Here is an 18,789-nt window from a genome sequence, read left to right as displayed (position 1 = left end):
AGTCCACTAAGGCCAGGAAATGTATCAGTTTGATGCTCAGGTAGCTTTACCACTCATTATGAAACTGAAATAGTGTTCATGGTGTACATTTATTGAAAGAGTGGAGATTTTTAGTTATCTTCAAGAAGCTGTGGATCTGGCACTTATTGCTTAACAGGGTGATGCAGTTTAGGTTCATTAACTTTAGCACAAGCTTCATGTACTAAGTGAGAAAGGGAAAAATCTGCTTGTTTCTGTGAAAGCATATTTTTATCTAAAAACTACCCTAACAAGTTTAAGAATATTTAGAATTTAATTAAATTTAAAAGGTTTATTTACAAATAAGAGCAAGTACAGTTCAGCCAAATTATTTATTGAGTATTTGTTTCAAAACAGAAGTATAAAAGCACATCAGATAACTCCTCTTAAACTTTGGTCTGCAGAATTAAGGCACTTTGAAAATGTTTTTTTCTTACTCCATGAGTAATTGCTTTCCAACTTTTGTTAATAAAGGCAAATGACTTTTATGAGTATAAAACTAGAGTTATAAAAATAACATAATTTACAAACAACCCACAGAAGTATCAGACATTAGCAAAGCATGTTTTGATATAAAAGCCATCAGACCTAGCTTCATTTTGTAACACCTTTTTCCATGCAGAGTGAACTGTGTGCATGCATTTTATGTATCCCTTACACTTTAAAAATCAAAAGACACATTCAGGGAAATGTAGGAAAATAAGAATCTCAGTATATGTGTTGGTAAAGGATTCCTATCATGAGAATGATTTTTCATATAAATAGATAAAAAGTCAACATGATCCCAAATACATTTCAAGAAGCTCATTTCTAACTTTTTCCTTTTTTCTTTTTAAGGGCTTCCATTAGCCGTGTTACCAGAAGGCATTTGGATATGTGATGTAGAACAAAAAGATATATTTAATATAAGGCATATTTGTTTGTTTAGAAAAGGTAATGTTGTTGGAGTCATCATGACAAACTTTGATGTACAAAAAGCATATAAGACTACTAAACCAAAAATGCTATGTTTACAGCTCATATTTCCTTAGATTACTCATCCTAAAAGTCACTTGAAGTGATTTGTTTTCTAGAAATGCTCTAATTTCACTTATATTTCTGATTTAGTGGAAATAATAATAATAAAAAAATACATTCTGTATTGTTCCCTGCTCTTTTTGAGCCCAATCCTGCAAACACTTACTACCCAGCCTGAGTGGGAATCCTGGTTCTACTGAAGTCAATGGAAGTTTTGCTTGTGCCTTCAGCAGTGCCAGGATCCCACTCAGCATTGTGCTTATTAACAAGAGTAGTTGCACCAGCTCCAATGGACAACTCCTGCTAGTAAGCACTGTGCCAGAAGTGAGCATCTGCATCTTCACCTCTTTTGTGTGGACTCATAGTTCAGTTTATATTATGTTATCAACACTATGCTGTTTTCTTATGTTCTCTTTTTCAAAAGAATTTCTCTTCCTCTTAATGGCCATGCTGTTAATTTGTTATTCTGTAGCTTCTATCTTGGAAAACTTTTAGGGACGAACTAGTCTTGTCCTCCTTCTTGCTGCTCCTCCTGGGAAAAAATCAATTATTAGCTATAATTATAGATAATACAATTATGCTATATACTGTATTTACTATTGAAACAGACATGTGAGAAGGAAAGAATGCAGCCTGATGATGAATATTCCACTGCTGTGTTGACATCAAGGAAATTATAATAATCTCTCAGCTTTTCAACTGATCAAAATTATATGGAATCATAGTGAGTTCCAAATGTGGCATCACATAGCACCTTTTTGACAGTAAGATTCCAGAGTCAGACCTCAGTTCAATGCTCTTATTCTAATCTGAAACAGTGTTTGATCAAAATATATAATCTGAGTGGTTTTCAGATAGCAAAATATAAAATAAATAACCTATTATAATTAACACCCTGTAATAACAATTATTTCGTTAAAGAATCTTTAAAGCATAAATGCAATTCTTTCCTTTGGAATTCTTTTTTCTTAAGACTGTAGGGTTTTTTATTTTTGACGGTCATCATACCTGTGGAAAAAAATTTTTGATGTCTGTTAAAGCGTTTTAATATATGTTCTTCTTTTACCTTGTGTCCTTCTGGTTGCTTGTATTTTCCGTACAGGTGCTTCTACAAAATAGAAATGTTGCAGTCAGAAGTTATTTTTAAGAGCATTTGAGTTAAAACTCATGAGAAATGTTGGAACCCCATAGCTGACTTGAAAAAGTCTGCACTCTTTTTTTTTAAGGTTTTTAGTAAATTAAAGATTTCCTCCTATTACCTTGTTGACTCAATAACCTGAAACATGAACCGTAATAATAAATACAGTCCACAGATATCCATCACGTGCATTCATCAAATCTTGTCATCATTTCAATAATATCTTTACTTTTTAACAGTTCAAATTAACCCATTATTCACACTGGTCTCATGAGATGGTTACATGACACATTGTAAGCAGGCGCCAAGGCATTTTTCCCATGCTCTTCACTCAGCAAAAGTCATCTGATGTGTAAGCCCAGGCTAATGTATTGCCCAGTACTCAATCTTTCAGCTTTTTTAGCTTGATACTGCCCTCATTAGCAAATATATCTGTTTTCCAAAATACCCACTCTGTGAAAAGTAACAGACACTTTTTCCTCTTTCTCTTCAAATTGTTAGACATTTTCTAGATGTGGTATCCCTTAATCAGGAGGAAAAAAAATCCATAAACTTAAGAGAAAATTTTTCTGTCATTGTCAAAGAAATGTGACGCCCATAGAAATAAGACTCAGTATTTTTCATTTTTCATAACCATGGAGCACCCTAGTACTAAGGAGGAACAACGATCACTGTGGGCCCCAAGGTAGAGATGCATTTTTCCAATTCTCCGTTATGAAACTTTGTGAAATAAGAGTTGTGTTTACAAAGACATGCAATTAGACATATTTGTATCTTCACTTAACTAACTGCTCTTAACTGTCTTTTCATCCTGAGGTACAAGGTATGTAAATGCATTGCCCTGAGACATAGGCTGCACCTCATTACAGGTGAGGCTAAGCACTGGTTATTTGCACTGAGGTGAAAGCAAATTTCAAGCTCTGCACCGTCCTGATGAGGGCAGACCATGTCCATCTGAATGTGTTCACTTTCGAAGGGTGCAGCCCTATGGTAGAAGATCACACTTGCTGTTAAACATCTTTCCTTGATATTCAGGCAATATTTGATTTCCCTGCAAACCTTGCACTGTTCAGTGTTGAAGTTATACAAACAGTATGATATAGGTTCAGAATGTAGCGTCAACATCAAAATTTAGTTGGCTCTTTATAGCTTACTCTGTATGTGTATATATATATTTATATTTGCATATGTACATACATATACACACACTTCTACACTGCATTGTTTTATATATACAAATATGTAGCATATTATATCAAATCACCTACATGAAATTATGATTGTAGGAAAAAAAAGTCAACTCATGTATTTTACCAATGACCCTTGTGAATCTTTCATATTTGTAAAGTTTACTTAAACATATGCTAGAAACAGATTCATTTCTGTAACCTAATTTCCCATGAGACATTTCTTTCTGTGAATCTGTAGTTCAAAGGCTGAAGGAATAAATAACTCCTTATTCTGCCTTACTAGAATTAGAACTGAAAATGGAAATACATTCAAATACAGAAGAAATTCAAATCAAACCACTTTTTTAACTTCCAGTGAAAATCATTAAAAAGAAAAATCTTTGAACTTGCAAAACTAATTCCTAGCATATACCTGGGCTGAATTTTACTTGTCTCCTTTAAGAATTTCATTTTGAACCTCAGCACTATTAAACTTTTTTGATCCTAGGAGTTTCCCTCATTTAATAATAGGAGAATGGTAGAAAAAATCCAAGGCCCTGTGAGATATCTACTCAGAGGTTATACTTCCTTCCCCCTTTTTTCCCCAAGTTGAGAACCTCCCACATCAGCAGATCACATTAATACTGACACAAAAAGTACACTCAAGTTGAAAACAACTCACGTGGTCTTCTCCTGGATGTGCTGCTTAAAGAAAAGACAATTCTTACGGTGTGTGTTCCTTCAAACATTTTACCTAAGCTTTGTGGGTAGACATTTCCTCTTGTCTACTACACCTGCCAAACCTTTTATTTACTTTGAAACTCAAGATAAGCCTCAACATTTTTCTCTGCAATATCAGTGAAACAATTCCTTTCCAAAACAATTATAAAACCCTGCTTGCTGAAACTGCAGCTTCAGACCTAAGAAATTTTCATGAACAGATGCTATAAGCCCCACCTGGAATGATCCCTTCAGACAAAGGAGGTCTTGGTGCTATTGGATTTTTAGGCAAACTAACCTTCCAGATGGAATTTCTTGATTTCTCTCTCGAAAATCTGTGGCTCTCCCTCAATTACTTTAGTAACCTTGGTGTACTCAGTTCCAGCTATGATAAGCATTAAAAACAAATGAGTTAAATCTGGGATAGCATTTTTCCGTATGTAAGGAACCTTCAGCGGAAACAATGTAATTTGGGGGTATAGGTGTATGCAGGCCACCATGTTATACGTGCTGTAAAGTCCTGCGGATTTCCTTGGCCTTGACACAAAAGGAATCAGCTTCTCTAGGACTGACAGTCACTCATTGCAAGCTTGGCTTGAAGTTTTGTTTCAGCGAAGACTTCCAATTGTAATAGGTACTGCTGGATATTATATGAGGTGAATTACAGCCCATGTGAAATCATTCTTTTACATTAGACAATGGGAATACATCCATTTGTGACTGGTCTCAGGTTTAAGGGCTTAGGAAATTTTCTGTAAAAAAGAAGTGATTTGATGTAGGCAAGGGGGCCATAAAGCACAACTCTATTATCACCAACAGCCATAAAGCAGCATGTGTATCTGCTTTTTTGGCTAGAAGGATGGTTTTGTCATAAGAGCCAAGGGTAGCCGACTGGATAAATCATGGAAAAGATTAGGGAAGATCAGATAAAACCGAGACAGAAATCTGCCCATTTAGCCCATTCTGTAAAGCAAGATGCTTATACAAACTATCTTAGAATAGCAAGGAGAAGAAAAGAATTCAAGAGACAATGCTGTCTTTTCCAAATTTACTAAAAAGAATCTATTTATCTCTATTCTACACAACTATAGGATGAAGTGAATTCACCTAGTCTAAATCAGGAGGTCTACTGTATGCCAAGAGAAACATCCATACACATTTTCTTGAGTTTCTGACTCAGGTTTATGCTAATCTTCACTAAAAAAAAAAAAAAAAGAAAAAAAAAAAAGAAAAGCAACACTTGAATTCTCTTTTTGATATTCCGTTGCTATTATAGATAGTTGTTCTAATCTATGCATTAAGCAGAAAACATTCCAGATTTATAGATAAAGATTAATTTCAAAAGCACACATTCTTTTACCAGTTTTCTACAACTACTGGTTATTTATTGCCAAAACTGTTAGCATTAAGAGAGCGAGAAGGAAAGAAAACCATTCCTTGGGATGCTAAAAGAGAATTAAAGTTAATGCCTCGATACCCATCACCTGTAGCATTTAAAAAGAGATGCTAAACATGCCTTTCATTATTAACTTGAGGGCAATGAATATTCATTTCTGCAGAACTGAAAAGTAAGTTGAATTTAGCCTATTACAATACTTTCTACTTCATAAGCATTTTCCACAGATTTAAATTTGCTTGGAAAAAAGGGTTCACAGCTAGTGGAATAAATCTTCATTGCTCCCCTGGGTTATAATTAGATAACTTTTTAAAGACTGAAAAAACAAATAAACTTGTATTTATCTTGGTCAATGGATTAATCAGACTTTGACATTTAAATGCATTCCACTGACATCTGGCACTTTATACATGACATTCTAATTTTTTTCCATTAAAATTACACTTCAACTAGATCAGTCTTTAAAATGTTGAGATCAATATATCTGAGAGAGGTTCCGGTTACCATAACCTGTTGCAAAAAAGGTTAGTTGCAATACACTGAATTACCTCCCTGCAGAAGTCTTTTGATTTCTTCATCTTCAAGTAAATGACCATCACCTTCAATGAATTTGGTCACCTTGGTAACCTCTGACAGGATACAGGTTTATGGCAAAAAAATGATTTACAGAAAACATTTGAAAATCCTGTAACAGAATATTACTGAATTAATCCTATCACAGCATTTTGTTGAATTACAAAATCCACCTATTATGATAGTGAGTGCCATGCTAAACACTGAAAACACCATACTGCATGACAAGCATAGCTTAATATATAGTAGATCCAAAAAGTCTCAGCACTAGACACAAAGCTCAGAGGTTCAAAACAGATCCCTGGATCTGAACATTTCTCAGATTCTGAAGTTCAATCTCTGGATCTGATTTTGCAGGATGAGCAACTTGGCTGAAAACAGAGTATCCATTCAGTAATTAAACACCTAAGTAATCTCGAAGAACTTTTATTTTTAAAGGAAGAAAATAATGATACTAACCTTCTTCAAGCAATTTCTTTAACTGTTCTTCATCGTCTGAACCACCTGCAGTAATTCGGGTATATTTTATTTCAGGACCTGGAACAAAGATATTTAAGAAAGAGACCTGAATCAAATACAATGGTATTGTCTTTTGCTTTTTTTTTTCTGATTTAATATTTAGGATGCTTCTATCTTTAACATGCTTTAATCTGCTTTATGATGGTTTTATCTCTTGCTGCGTTCAAAACTGAGCTGTGAGATGACTCCAAATAGTGTTTAGTACTATTTGGCAAAGTATGTAGAAAAAGTTAACATATTTAATGTAAATATCTGCACAAATTCTTAAACTGAGATGCATTCTTAATCACTTTTTTGTATTAGGTCATAGACCAGATATTTCCTCAGTGAAAAAGGGTTTGGATCTACTGTTGTAAATAAATGCTACTGCTCTTATTACTGCTATGAGTCATTTGATAGTTTAGTACACTGATTCTTCACTAGTTTCTATGAGGGGGTAAGAGAAGGAAACATCAGTTCTAGAATCCTAGCATTATGTGGGATGTAAACATTCTACACGATAATGACCATTTAAAAAGGGATATTAATAAAACTTGCATTTCAGCAATGAGAAAACAGTATTTTCCTTTCTCTCACATAAATTTTCTGTGTTGAAGAATAGTCCCTGATTTATTCAGAAATAACCATTCTTTTTCAGCCAGTGATTTTCAGTGGAGTAAATACTTCTATGAGAATAAATTCTCGTTTCTTACTTATTTCTTGCTCGCGCAACTTCTTAAATTGAATTTTAAGATCTTCTAAATAAACTGAATATTAAGACTTTCTGACAAGTCATTATGCTCCTAGAACACTGCCTTTCCCTTGTAACTATTATTGCAGACAGTATTTTAGCTGCAGCATTCAGACTGAGATATGTAACCAAGAGGATCAAAATGTATTAGCAGATAATCTGTTAATGTTCGAATACCCCCCCTCTTCACTTTCTAGGTTTCTTAAACATAAAAATCTCTATCACAGGTCAAACATGATGGAAATTGGCCAAAGAGTTTAAAACTTATGGTTGGAGAAGATGGAGGGACACAAATACACTTTAATTTTATTTAATGTTAGCTCAAATGGATTTCTACCCTGTGGATGTCAGAGCAACCTAGGCCTCTCTTACAGAGAAATAGAGAGAACTTTTCTTCCTGAAAGGAATGTCAAGGGAGCCTGGAAATTACATGTAGAAGTAGGTAGCTGCACACTGAAGGTCTACCTTTGGTGAGATGAAGCCTACCTAGAGATATACAAACAACCCGAAAGTTTGCAAACGTCTTTTTTTTATAGCAAACCAGACTAAAAATGAAATAAAAACAGTCTTATCCTGAAGTGGTACCAAGAACATTGAAAAAGTAGACATTTTTCAAATACAGGGAAAAAAAAGATGAATTCTAATGTTTCCGCATTCTGTTAAAACATTGTTTCCATTTCTGTATATACGTATGTGTCTCACACAGCCAGAATTTGAACCACATATAGGAAGTGGGAAGGATTTGGAGGACAATCCACCTCTCTAAGAAAGGCCAGTTTAGGCATTAAGATGGGACTTGAGTGTCACTTTTGTATATAATGGTGAACTTCACTAAGTATGAGTAACTCCATGTGACATACCTTGAATAATTCTTTCTTCTGTTACTTTTTTCTCTGTCACTTCCACTGGTCGCCCATCAATGATTTTGGTGTATGTTTTAATAATTGGTTCTACAGAGATTTTTAAATCGGAGACATTAATCAAGTGATGAACACTGTTTCAGGTGCTGTTTTGAGACTCCCTTCCACATTGAAATATAAGGAAGCACACAGGAACTACCATAGCATATTTTATGAAAAATGATCAGAGTAGACCAGAAACTAAGTTCTTCCCAAATTTAGGATGGCCAAATTCAATTTTTCCTTTGAAACGACCCTGGATATAAACTCCTCGGTGGTCGTAGCAAAGTAGGAGACAAAGCTTATTTCTTTGGTTGATACTGTTGCCTTTCTGTCACAGCCACCAACTGCATTTCTGATTGCAACAGCCAGCAAATAATTCTTAACTGAAACAGACAGCATGCACAGCATTTCTAACACTGTCTTGAATGTAGCTATGGGATACAGCTAGGCAAAAAAAATAAAAAAATAAAAAAATGTATGTATGAGAAGTGAGAATGAAATGATAAAAATGAAATTACAACACTTCCAGAAGGACCTGTTAAAAACAGATCAGTTATCTAATATATCACACAAATCATCTACATTAAAGTAAAACCTGACTGCGAAGAGTGAATGTTTCAAATTTCAACTAAGAAAATATAGCTGCTGAAAGCATACCAACCTCCATGAATCACTTTAGTTATTGTCTCTCCTTCCCTGACTATTTTGAACTCAGGTTCTCCTTCAATTAATTTAGTCAGCTGTGTAATAGATGGGTCTGCAATATAAGAAAAAACCTGTATGTTACAAATATGCATGAAAATATTCCACGGGGCCAAGGCAAAGCTGGTATTACCCTCCTACCTCAAATAAACCACATTACCACAACAGTGGATTTTTAAAATCTCAGAATCCATCTGCAGTAGGGGGTGTACAACCTTGTACTTCCTCCCATGCTATTTTAAACTTACATCCTGTTGCACACTTACTATTTAAACATTTGTTGACTACTATATATCCAGGTATTTTTGATATCTGTCGTCAAGCTGAGGCAAAAACAGATACCCAGTAGATGAAAGGAAGCCTTCCTGGATATATAATGATAAGATGACTGTTCTGTTGCATTGCTAGAATCTTACAGATATTGCTCTGCTAGTGATCAGCATGCAAAGTACTGTGTGAAAACTTAGAAGAGAGATGGAGAAAGAAATGTTTGTCATACTTTTCCTACTAACTGTACAGATATCCATGATGAAATTAGATCTTTTAACCAGAATTCCCTTCAGATTTCTTTTTAAGCTATGAACACTCAGCCAGTGGTCACTTAGCTTAAAAGAAAAAAAAATAATCCAGATGTCAACAGGATGGTTGTAAGGATATGTGTCAGCATTAATGACAATCATCCTTGTATTTGCATGAGAAAAGCCATCTTGTTTTCCATGGCCAAAACAAATCATTCTGTAACCTCTTAATCTTGTGCACTCCCCACAGACCGCACTGATCCAAAAATATCTCTGGCTGGCAGTTTGTTGCAGCAGATACTGAATAAATTAGGAACATACCATTGATGCAGTTACTTAACAGGAATAACATGACACTCTACTTAAGATGTTTCTGCAAACTTTGCCTTATTCCCTGCTCAGAGTTAGAAACATGACACTATTTCTATTATTTTATTGTCGACCCTTAAAAATCTTTCTTTAAATGACTTCCCATAGAAGTTGCTTCTGAATAAGATTTTATTTAATTACTAACCAGGATTTAACATAAGTGTTTGAACAAATATGCCTGGCATTGAGTTGTTGAAAACTGTACAATTCAGGCTTCCTAGTGTCCTTCAATAGTAACAAATCCAAGCATATGTTTTTGTTTGCTTTTCTGGCAGAAGGCAATTTTATAGGTTAGATCTTAGAGCCAAATAATTCACTTATTTGTTGCAGATGAGATCATATGATGGAATCATAATGGTGCCCAGGATCACAGAGCTCTGTTGATCTACTCAGACTTTGAACGGCTGAACATCCCATTACTATTTTTTTAATTATTTTCTAACAGGTCTGTCTCATAAACTTTCATAAATATTGTAAAGAAGGAATCTAACAAGTTGCACTCACTTACTTCTGTTCTAAATTCAGAGGTATTTTTGTATTTTGAGAGTCTGTTAAATAATATACACTGGTACACCTGATCGATATTAATGAAAAGATATCAAAGGTATTTTTATTAACATTTATATTTGTAAACCCTCTTTTTAGCTTCTAAGTTACTTTATTCTCCTACGTAATCAATACAGCAGATGTATGTGGAGCAGAAGGTAAAACTACAGTTTGCTGTCAAGTCTGGGATCAACCCTTTGAACATGTAATCCATTAAGAGTTCAGTTTCAATCAGATTTAACTCTTCACATGTCTGAACTTGCCTCTGCGTGGACAATGGAAGCACAACTCAGGTAGAAAACATTGAGACAGGAGGGGCAGACATAACCCTCTAAAATCACTTAGAACATTATTTTAATTATTTTTTTACTGAAATCTCTCTTGCATTATGATCTGATGGAACTTCCTGGTATACTTTGCAAAAATTAACATGCAGCTTTCCTAGATTATTATACAGACACTCGTGTGCATGTGTGGTTTTGAAGGGAGCTGCAACTGCTGTTGCTACTAAGAAGCTCAGAAGGGCCTAAATTAGCTTTATTGGGATTGTTTCTGAGTTATCAGCAGGAAGGCTATGCTTGCCAGAGATCATTCCCTGGAGTATGTCCCAAAGCAGAGATACTGTGCTGGCAGTGGGACAGAATGACTATTCAGTGTTCACTAATTTATACAATTATTTTTTCTCTCTTTGGTGAATAGCACTTATTTGTACATTTGATTATAGCAGTAAGCAGACATTTTGGTTTTTCTTTAAAGGAGGTTTTTGTCTCACCTAACTTTCAACTTCTAAATGTTACATAAATAGCCTAAACTATCTACCCTGCCTCTGGACTTAACGGATAAGCATAGATACCTCCAAAGAGTGATTCACTCCTTCACAATGAAATCACAAAGAGTGATTTCATCCCAATGAAAGTTTCCAAAATATCTTGGTTGAATTGCCATATGGAGGAATCTATTCATTTATACTGCTCTGTAGCGCTCTCTATAATTTAATAATGGAAACCAGACACAGGTCCTGGTGTCTAACGCTAGGTGGGATGAAGCACACACAAGCTTCAGGACAAGCAATCTCATGTCACTTCTACTGGGAGGAAGTCCTTCCAGAAACAGTGATTAATAAATCTGGACAAAAACTTTGCAAGACATTTTTAACTCCCTTTCTGTTTAGTTGGTCTCCATCAGATTCCCTTTGAGCATTGTCACTTCCGTGGGAAACAGGAGCTCATTCCAGTGGTACTGGTCTAGCGAAACCAAAGGGTGTTTTACCTAAGCCATTAACTACAAGTACATTTGACAGTCCCAGCCCCACTTTTTCTTCTCTTTAGTCCCACCAACAATCTTACGGTCATAATTTTCCTTGAGAAAATAAAAAAGAATAAAGTTTGTCTAACTGTCCTTTCCAGGCATGTGACAGATATTGGTGTTTAGAACTGGTTGGAAACTATAGAAAAAAGAACTGAAGTTTTTAAATTCAAAGCATAAGGAACAAGCCTACTTCATTTTAAAAAATAATTTACTTAATACAAAATATTGGAAATAGTCAATCTTTCACTTATTGGAATTATACTTGGGGCATTTAGAAGAAATGCTTTGAAAAAGGGTAATTTTTTTTGAAAAAATTGCATTAAAATGCCAATATAAAAAGGAGATCCATTTGGTGAGAACAGCTCTAGGACATTTTTTCATATAAAATCTTTCAGCCAGTTCTAATTGCAATATTTGTATCTTTGCTTTTCAGGCAAAGTGCTGAACATCCTGGAGTTATTATGTAGAAAATGCATCCTGTTACAGAAATAAGTAAAATAGTATCTATTCTGTATATGTATATGTATATATACATAGATACAGAAATATATAGAATTAATAAAGGCCCCATTTACCTTCCTTTCTGACGATGGGCTGGACATTGCTTTCAATTATGTTAATCTCTGAAAGTATAGAAATTGGAATATAAAATACATTCCATTCTTACAGTTTCTTTATAACCAGGCCAAATCTAACTGATCACTACCATAAAGATTTAGATAAAATCACAGTGATTAATGGATGGAAAGTAATTTGAAAGGATTTACAGTATGGATCTCAATTCTAATTATTAAATAATATATAAGGCATTGTATATAAGTCATATGCAGATGACATCTACTTGCATGCTATTTGCCTTTATCTGTGCCTCATGAAACCACTGCTTTTGTGATGATGTAAGATACAGAATAATAAAAGTCTGTACAATTCCCCAGTGTATCTTAAACTAGAATCTTGCCCTATTCTTTTTGTTAGGGAGCTCACCTGGTAAACAGAAAAAACCCTCCGACTTTCAGAATTACTTCTACATTTAACAGAAAATCACAGGACAGCGGCACTATGGTGGCCTTGGGAATCAATTCCAATTATTAGGTTCAATTATTCCAAAAAAATTTCTGACAGATCCTTATCCAACTCTTATCCATTCCTAGAAGCTTAACTGGCAGAGCTTCCAGCCTTTCCTGTTGAAGTGTTTGACTAAATCACATTGCATCAGTCAGACATTAAGATAATTGCTCTCTCTTGCTCCAGTTTACACATTGCTTCTTGTGCTGCCCTCACTGTCTGTGGAAGATAGTTTATCCCCTTCTTTATTCCACAAGTCTTGACTTCAGCAAATCCCTTCTGAATTTTCAAAAGCCTAATGCAATATTCTCCATTTCTGTTGAGAAGTGTGGGTAAAATCCCATAGAAATGTAATCATCTGCCTAATTTCACTTTTTGACCCAGGCCTAAGCCTCAGCAGGATCTGTGCCTTCTAACAATTTGGTTCAACAGACTCTGCTTTGTATTCAGATACTAAATGCAATTCCTAAGAAAGGCCGCAAGAGATCAGAAAAGGTTCTTCTTTTACATCTGCTCCCTATAAGAGGAAATGGTCATAGCAACTGCCGCTCCTACAAGCCTGCACTTGCATGTATGGGAAAGAGGTGGAACAGATAAACTCTCTGTTCCTCTAGAGGGATTTGTGAAGAAGAAAGCTCATCAGGATAGAGTTTGGTCAATGGTACGACTTGGAGAATCTGTGAGGTAGTACAACTCAGCTGTGCACCAAGCACTGAACTGTGGTAAAACCTGAAAAAATATATTTTCCATGTGTATTTTGCCTATCCCAATGGAATCGAACAGCTTACTTCAGGGACACTTCCCTGTCACACATCTGGAAAGGGAAAAAATACATACAGTAACACAACAATCAGAAACATTCTACTTAGCATCTTTCTCTACCCATGCTTCATTGGCCAGTATTTCTGCTCTAGAAATCACTTTTGTTTTAATTGAAAAAAGATTTATAATTCAAAATTTGAATTGGCAACACTTAAAAAGAAATATTAAACCCATTTGGAAATATTCAAAATGAACTTACTGTAAAATGTCAGCGGAATCTCTTTGAAGGTACTGTCACGAACAAACTATAATAAAGAAAAGTCATTTTAAAATTAAAAAAAGAACACTCGCCTTTTAGCTTTCTAAGCAGTGTTGGTACAATTCATAGCTTCATTGATCTAAAAGCTAGACTATGCTATTTGCCCAGGTCCTCTCATTTATCCATTCAGAGACAAAATAATCTCAAGAGGATGTCTGAGATAGATGGGGATACCTATTTTTCTCCACAGGCTATTGAGACTGAAGTGTCTAATGGCTTAACAACTTAGCTACTCGACATTTCTTTCAGAGAGGGATTTCCTCAAGCACTGAGAAGTGACATATGTTGCTGATGTGATAAAGTGTACCTGGAGCAAAGAGCAAGTCCAGGCCAGTTCACACTGGAGTTATCCACATGCAAATATTCTATGATCATTTGCAGTTGAAAACCGTAAATTCTAACTATTCAGCGCAGTGTATCGGTCACCATTACTCTTGGGTAATTAGCAGTTGTTAGCAAGAGTTGCCCACTGAAGAAACATAGGGACCAGAGAATCATTTTTGAATGTGTACATGCCTTTACAGATCCTGATGAAGGACAAACTGTTCATTATTTAAGAGTACCTTAATTTGAATGTACTTAATCAATTTCTTCAGGATTGTGAGCAGCTGATCATTTCCAACAGGCAGATCTGACAAAAGAAATAGGTATGTAAGAGGAAGCACATGCATCTGCAACTGATCATTTTACTTCCATTTACAGTGATCAGGAGAAGTATTCACTCTCACTCACACAATATACTTTCTCCTTTATTAGTGGGAAATATATCCCAAACCATCTTGTCTTCCATATACTGAACTTACATAAAATTTCAAAGAGTTACCATGGTTTTAGGCAAGGGTCTTCCATAAAATGAGTCGTGAAGTAACTTTTCTGTTTCCTACTCCACAAAGGTATTGCCTTTTAAAGGAATTAACCTTCTAAAGTTACTGCACTTATGCAAGGTGTAGAAAGATTCAGAAGTTCTGTGTACAAATTCTATACATTTTCCTCTAAAATTAACTAATACTCACCTGCTGGATACAGGAGTTTATCAATAACATGAATGACACCATTGGTTGCCATGAGATCAGATTCTCTGGATTTCAGTTCATTAACCAGAAGTGTATCATTCACCTGGGAAAGGATGAAAAGAGAACACAAGTTATCAGAGACATTAAAAATGAAACAAACCCTTTAATGTCACTTTCAAAGAAATGTGCTGTATTCTCTAAGGTGGATAGGCAAGGAGTGTCAAACTCCTGTTACAAGGTTGTATCAGGAAGACTTTTTTTTCAACACTTAACTGTTTTCAAGTACAGTTTGCCTCCTTGGATAGTTTTAAGAATGTTTGTCACACCAGGTTCAAAGCCACTTCCAATGAAAACTCCTTGTGTCAGGTGGTAAAGGATAATGTTCCTGAGAGCATTTTTGTCCCCTATTAAAAAAAAAAAGAAAAAGAAAAAGAAAAAAGGAAAAAAATAAATGGTACTGGCTAGTTCCTTTTGGGAAATACTGAGGATTCAAACAGGCTTGAGCTGTACCTAAGCACAGTATGAATGAAACTACCACAAACACTTAATTTTAGCTAGCCTGGTAAAATGATGATAAAGCGATAAAACAATCATATGACTGAAAGGACTCAGAAGACAATCACAAAAATGCTATGAGAACTCCTAAATGGAAGAGCAGAAAAGTGGTCAATATTTTCCTATTATTCTCTATTATTTTCTCTTATTTGCTTACTACTCTGATCAGATTTTTTAATCTCTTCCTAATCAACCTCCAAAAAACATTCACAAACACAGTAAGTTTTCAGGACCACTAAGCATACTGCGCTATGAAATTTCACAAAGCTACTAGATAAACTCTAGCCTTAATTCCCTTGCAATTAAGGAGAACTATAGCTGAGAGAGTTGGTATTTAAATGAATGTAATTATCCTTTTCCAGCAACAGTTTTCTAAAATGGTTGGGGATAATTGACAGCTCTCTAAATGCACACATATTTTCCCATCTAGGGCAGGATAAAGTCACTATTTCATTCAGGGGGAGCAGAAGGAGGCCATCTGGAGTTCTGATTTTGCCTGTTCCTATAAAGAACATAGGTAGTGTAGAGGAAAAATTGAGGAAGGGGAGACAACCTTATTTTGTGGAAGATTTCCACATTTCAAAGTTTGGTTTCATTCCTATCTGGGAAGAAAAAAAAAAAAAAAAAAAGGCCAACATTGTCAAGATTGTCTAAGAAAGGAAATGGATTCTGGAGCCCAGATTAGTGTCCTGGCAGGGCTCCCTGGAGCTCAGGGTCTGCAGAGGTTCAGAGTCACAGGATGGGCTGCTCCAGAGCTGCAGCATTACCCACAACCAGCCCAGGAGACAAGGTACAAGCAGAGCAGTTGCAAAACACATCTGCTTTACATTACATGGAATATTGATCCTTTCTATTACTTCTTGCATATTAACATTACATGCTGATATTTATTGTTCTTACTAGGAGTTTCAACCTTGATAAAACTGTAATGGAAATACTGTCTGCTTATATTTTTTTCCTGGTGTTTCCTTCAGTGAACATTTTTCCTTTTCTGCTTCTTTCTTTGATCACTGATCTTGCAATTGGCTTCACTACTGAAATGCAATTAAATGTTCTTTTCTCTTTGTCAGATTTCCTTTGTTCTATGCAACATTGCTTACTCCATTATAAATAATCACATTTTTTTGTCCTGAAAGACAGAGTATTTTTCTATATTTCTTCAAAAATTATATATTTTAGAGTTAAATTTATTCAAAGAAAACAACATAATGTCTTGAAAGAAAGCCAGGATAGAGTTATAGAAAGTAATCCGACACGAAAAATGGACTTTCAACTGCAAAAATCAATGAGGCAGTTTAAGATCTCAGACAGCTGCCAAGGAAAGTAAGTAGAAACTAGGCTACAGTGATAAGAAAAGCTACATAAAACCCTTGAAAACCAGAATGGGAAATATTTTTGTATTCTCAAGTGTAGAAGTAATCCAAAATGACACAGACCTTGGATACAAAGTCAAGCGGTGAACTGAAGACACAGTATAACAGACATGAAAAATTCAATTTCTTTCGCTTGTTAAGAAAATCTAATCTTAAAGATAAAAACTGAACTGTGGTACATCTATCCAGTTACTTCTGTTCAAAACCTTGAGAAAGCTTCATCTCACTTTACGGCTATCTACTGTTAGTCAGTTAGGCTACCTGTTAATTTACTGTTAGTCAGCAGAGAGACTAGAAGCTAATTTAGACCAGAGATATAACTTTAAATGGCTGAAGAGATGATTTACATTCAGTGTGCCTCATTAGTGAGTTAAAGGCTATAAAGAGCTGGGTTATGCTAGGGCAGCTGCTCATCAGTGCTCTGAGCTGGACCCTTTGAAGTCATTAAGGATTCATGAGATTTGGCCTCATGTCTACGAACTTTGATCTGAAAAGTGCAGGAGTGGAAACTGTGACTGACCTGTGGGATTCAAAGCAACCACTCTTCTCACACTTGCACATAGGCCAGATTCACATTAACCAAACATAATCTAAAATTGTTTGTAGTGCTGTGGCCACAGTCTACCCCTCTAGTCGGAAATACTGCAAGATAGTTTGAAGCAATCACTGTGCATTCCTTCTCTTACTCAGATGAAGCATGACATTAAAGGAGCTGCTTCAAATGCTGTGATAATCTGCATAATTCAGAGTTTAAAGGTGTAAATTGGAAAGAAATATCATAAATTAGGGTCTAGCAATATATATCCATTAAATATCTTTCTTACAGCATGGATGATGTCAGAGATTGCTGGGTAGAGACAGGAGGGAAAGGAAAAGAAATGGGAAAGGCAGGAAAGGCAAAAAAGCCACAATGCATATCCTTTAATGCAATGATCACAGTTAGTAACTATATTAAGAATTGGAATTGGATAGAATAGGTGACTCTACAGCTTAATAAGTCTATAACAAGGCTGAATGATTAAAAGCTGACGCTAAAATGAAATACATATTTTAACTTGGAAGATATTTATGCTTTGGAACAACATATCAAGAAATGAGACTAATGGGCAAATTTAAATTAAAGTTGGATGCTTTTCTTCCAAAAATATATTTTCTCTGCCAGCCAGGGATTACTTTATGTAATTCATATGCCCTGCTGTATGTAAAAGGTAAACTAGGTTATCAGATGTCCTTTGTGTAAAAATTATACTCGACACCTTTCCCATTGATTTTAACAGGCCAGGATTTTACCCTTCTTGGTTACATTTCTAATTTTCTTATGCTACTTACTTATCAATACATCCTTGTCATCGTCAGTCAAACCTTTAAAGGCATCATTAGTTGGAACAAACAGAGTCCATTCTCCAGGCTGTGACAGAACATCATCTAAGTCAGCAGCTTTCACCAGACTGAGGAAAATGCTGTTTAAATCAAACAAACAAATCATAAATGCATTTCGCTGAAGTCTAGTACCTATTCTTTGGTCCAGTTACTTAACCACCTCATTTGTTCTAATACTGCATTGGTCTTCAAACACTCCCACTGTTTTCCAGGCATAAAGACGGAGGAGGAGGAGGAAAATGAGAGGAAATGAAAAAATCTGTCTTAAAAGTAGTAGACTGAAGAAGAAAGGATTTGAGAAAAAAATTATTGGCAACCTTGATCACAGCCAAATTCACTGAATAAAAATCCCACAGGTCACAAAGAGGAAGGGAGGACTCCAAGAGTGATTACTCTCTTGATGAGGATCAAGATACTTACAGTCAGGGGAGGAGAAATATATACTGTGGGGCATAGGCCTGCTATTACTCTGCACTGTTAAGGAATTGTACTTTCGGTTAATTAAACCTTCAGACTCTGCTGCCTTTATAGCTCTGGATGTGTCACCTAATCCTTTCGGCCTCTTGCTCCTCTCTTATCTGTTTAGCAGAGAGGAACAGTATCAGGTGAAAAATCATTGCTAAATTGCTCAGAAAAGCTTTCCTAATAAAGGCAAGTAGGACAAGCTCCTGGTGTCATATTGACACTTGAGTGTCAT

At 35.4% G+C, this 18,789-nt stretch overlaps 1 protein-coding gene across 12 annotated transcripts in view; it reads right to left on the bottom strand.

Annotated features, from left to right (window-relative positions):
- Positions 1 to 331: 331 nt before the first annotated feature.
- The window catches only part of POSTN (periostin), a 37,956-nt gene continuing 19,498 nt past the window's right edge, over positions 332 to 18,789 (bottom strand). Inside the window, exons 12-24 of one of the 12 annotated variants that reach the window (XM_026108435.2) lie at positions 18,042 to 18,172; positions 15,058 to 15,188; positions 14,785 to 14,887; positions 14,335 to 14,402; positions 13,712 to 13,757; positions 12,201 to 12,248; positions 8,844 to 8,939; positions 8,141 to 8,230; positions 6,491 to 6,568; positions 6,007 to 6,087; positions 4,361 to 4,447; positions 2,044 to 2,143; positions 332 to 1,567 (exon numbers count right to left, since the gene is read on the bottom strand). In XM_026108435.2, coding sequence (XP_025964220.2) covers positions 2,070 to 2,143; positions 4,361 to 4,447; positions 6,007 to 6,087; positions 6,491 to 6,568; positions 8,141 to 8,230; positions 8,844 to 8,939; positions 12,201 to 12,248; positions 13,712 to 13,757; positions 14,335 to 14,402; positions 14,785 to 14,887; positions 15,058 to 15,188; positions 18,042 to 18,172 — 1,033 coding nt within the window. In that variant the 3' untranslated portion in view covers positions 332 to 1,567; positions 2,044 to 2,069. The remainder of the gene's footprint in view (positions 1,568 to 2,043; positions 2,144 to 4,360; positions 4,448 to 6,006; positions 6,088 to 6,490; positions 6,569 to 8,140; positions 8,231 to 8,843; positions 8,940 to 12,200; positions 12,249 to 13,711; positions 13,758 to 14,334; positions 14,403 to 14,784; positions 14,888 to 15,057; positions 15,189 to 18,041; positions 18,173 to 18,789) is intronic. The other 11 variants (XM_026108434.2, XM_064504910.1, XM_026108437.2 and 8 more) reach the window with 11 other exon arrangements.

The sequence above is a fragment of the Dromaius novaehollandiae genome, chromosome 1, assembly GCF_036370855.1.
Source record: "Dromaius novaehollandiae isolate bDroNov1 chromosome 1, bDroNov1.hap1, whole genome shotgun sequence".
Lineage (NCBI taxonomy): Eukaryota > Metazoa > Chordata > Aves > Casuariiformes > Dromaiidae > Dromaius > Dromaius novaehollandiae.
Note: the sequence above shows the minus strand (reverse complement) of the source record. Positions and strands in the feature narration are given on the sequence as shown.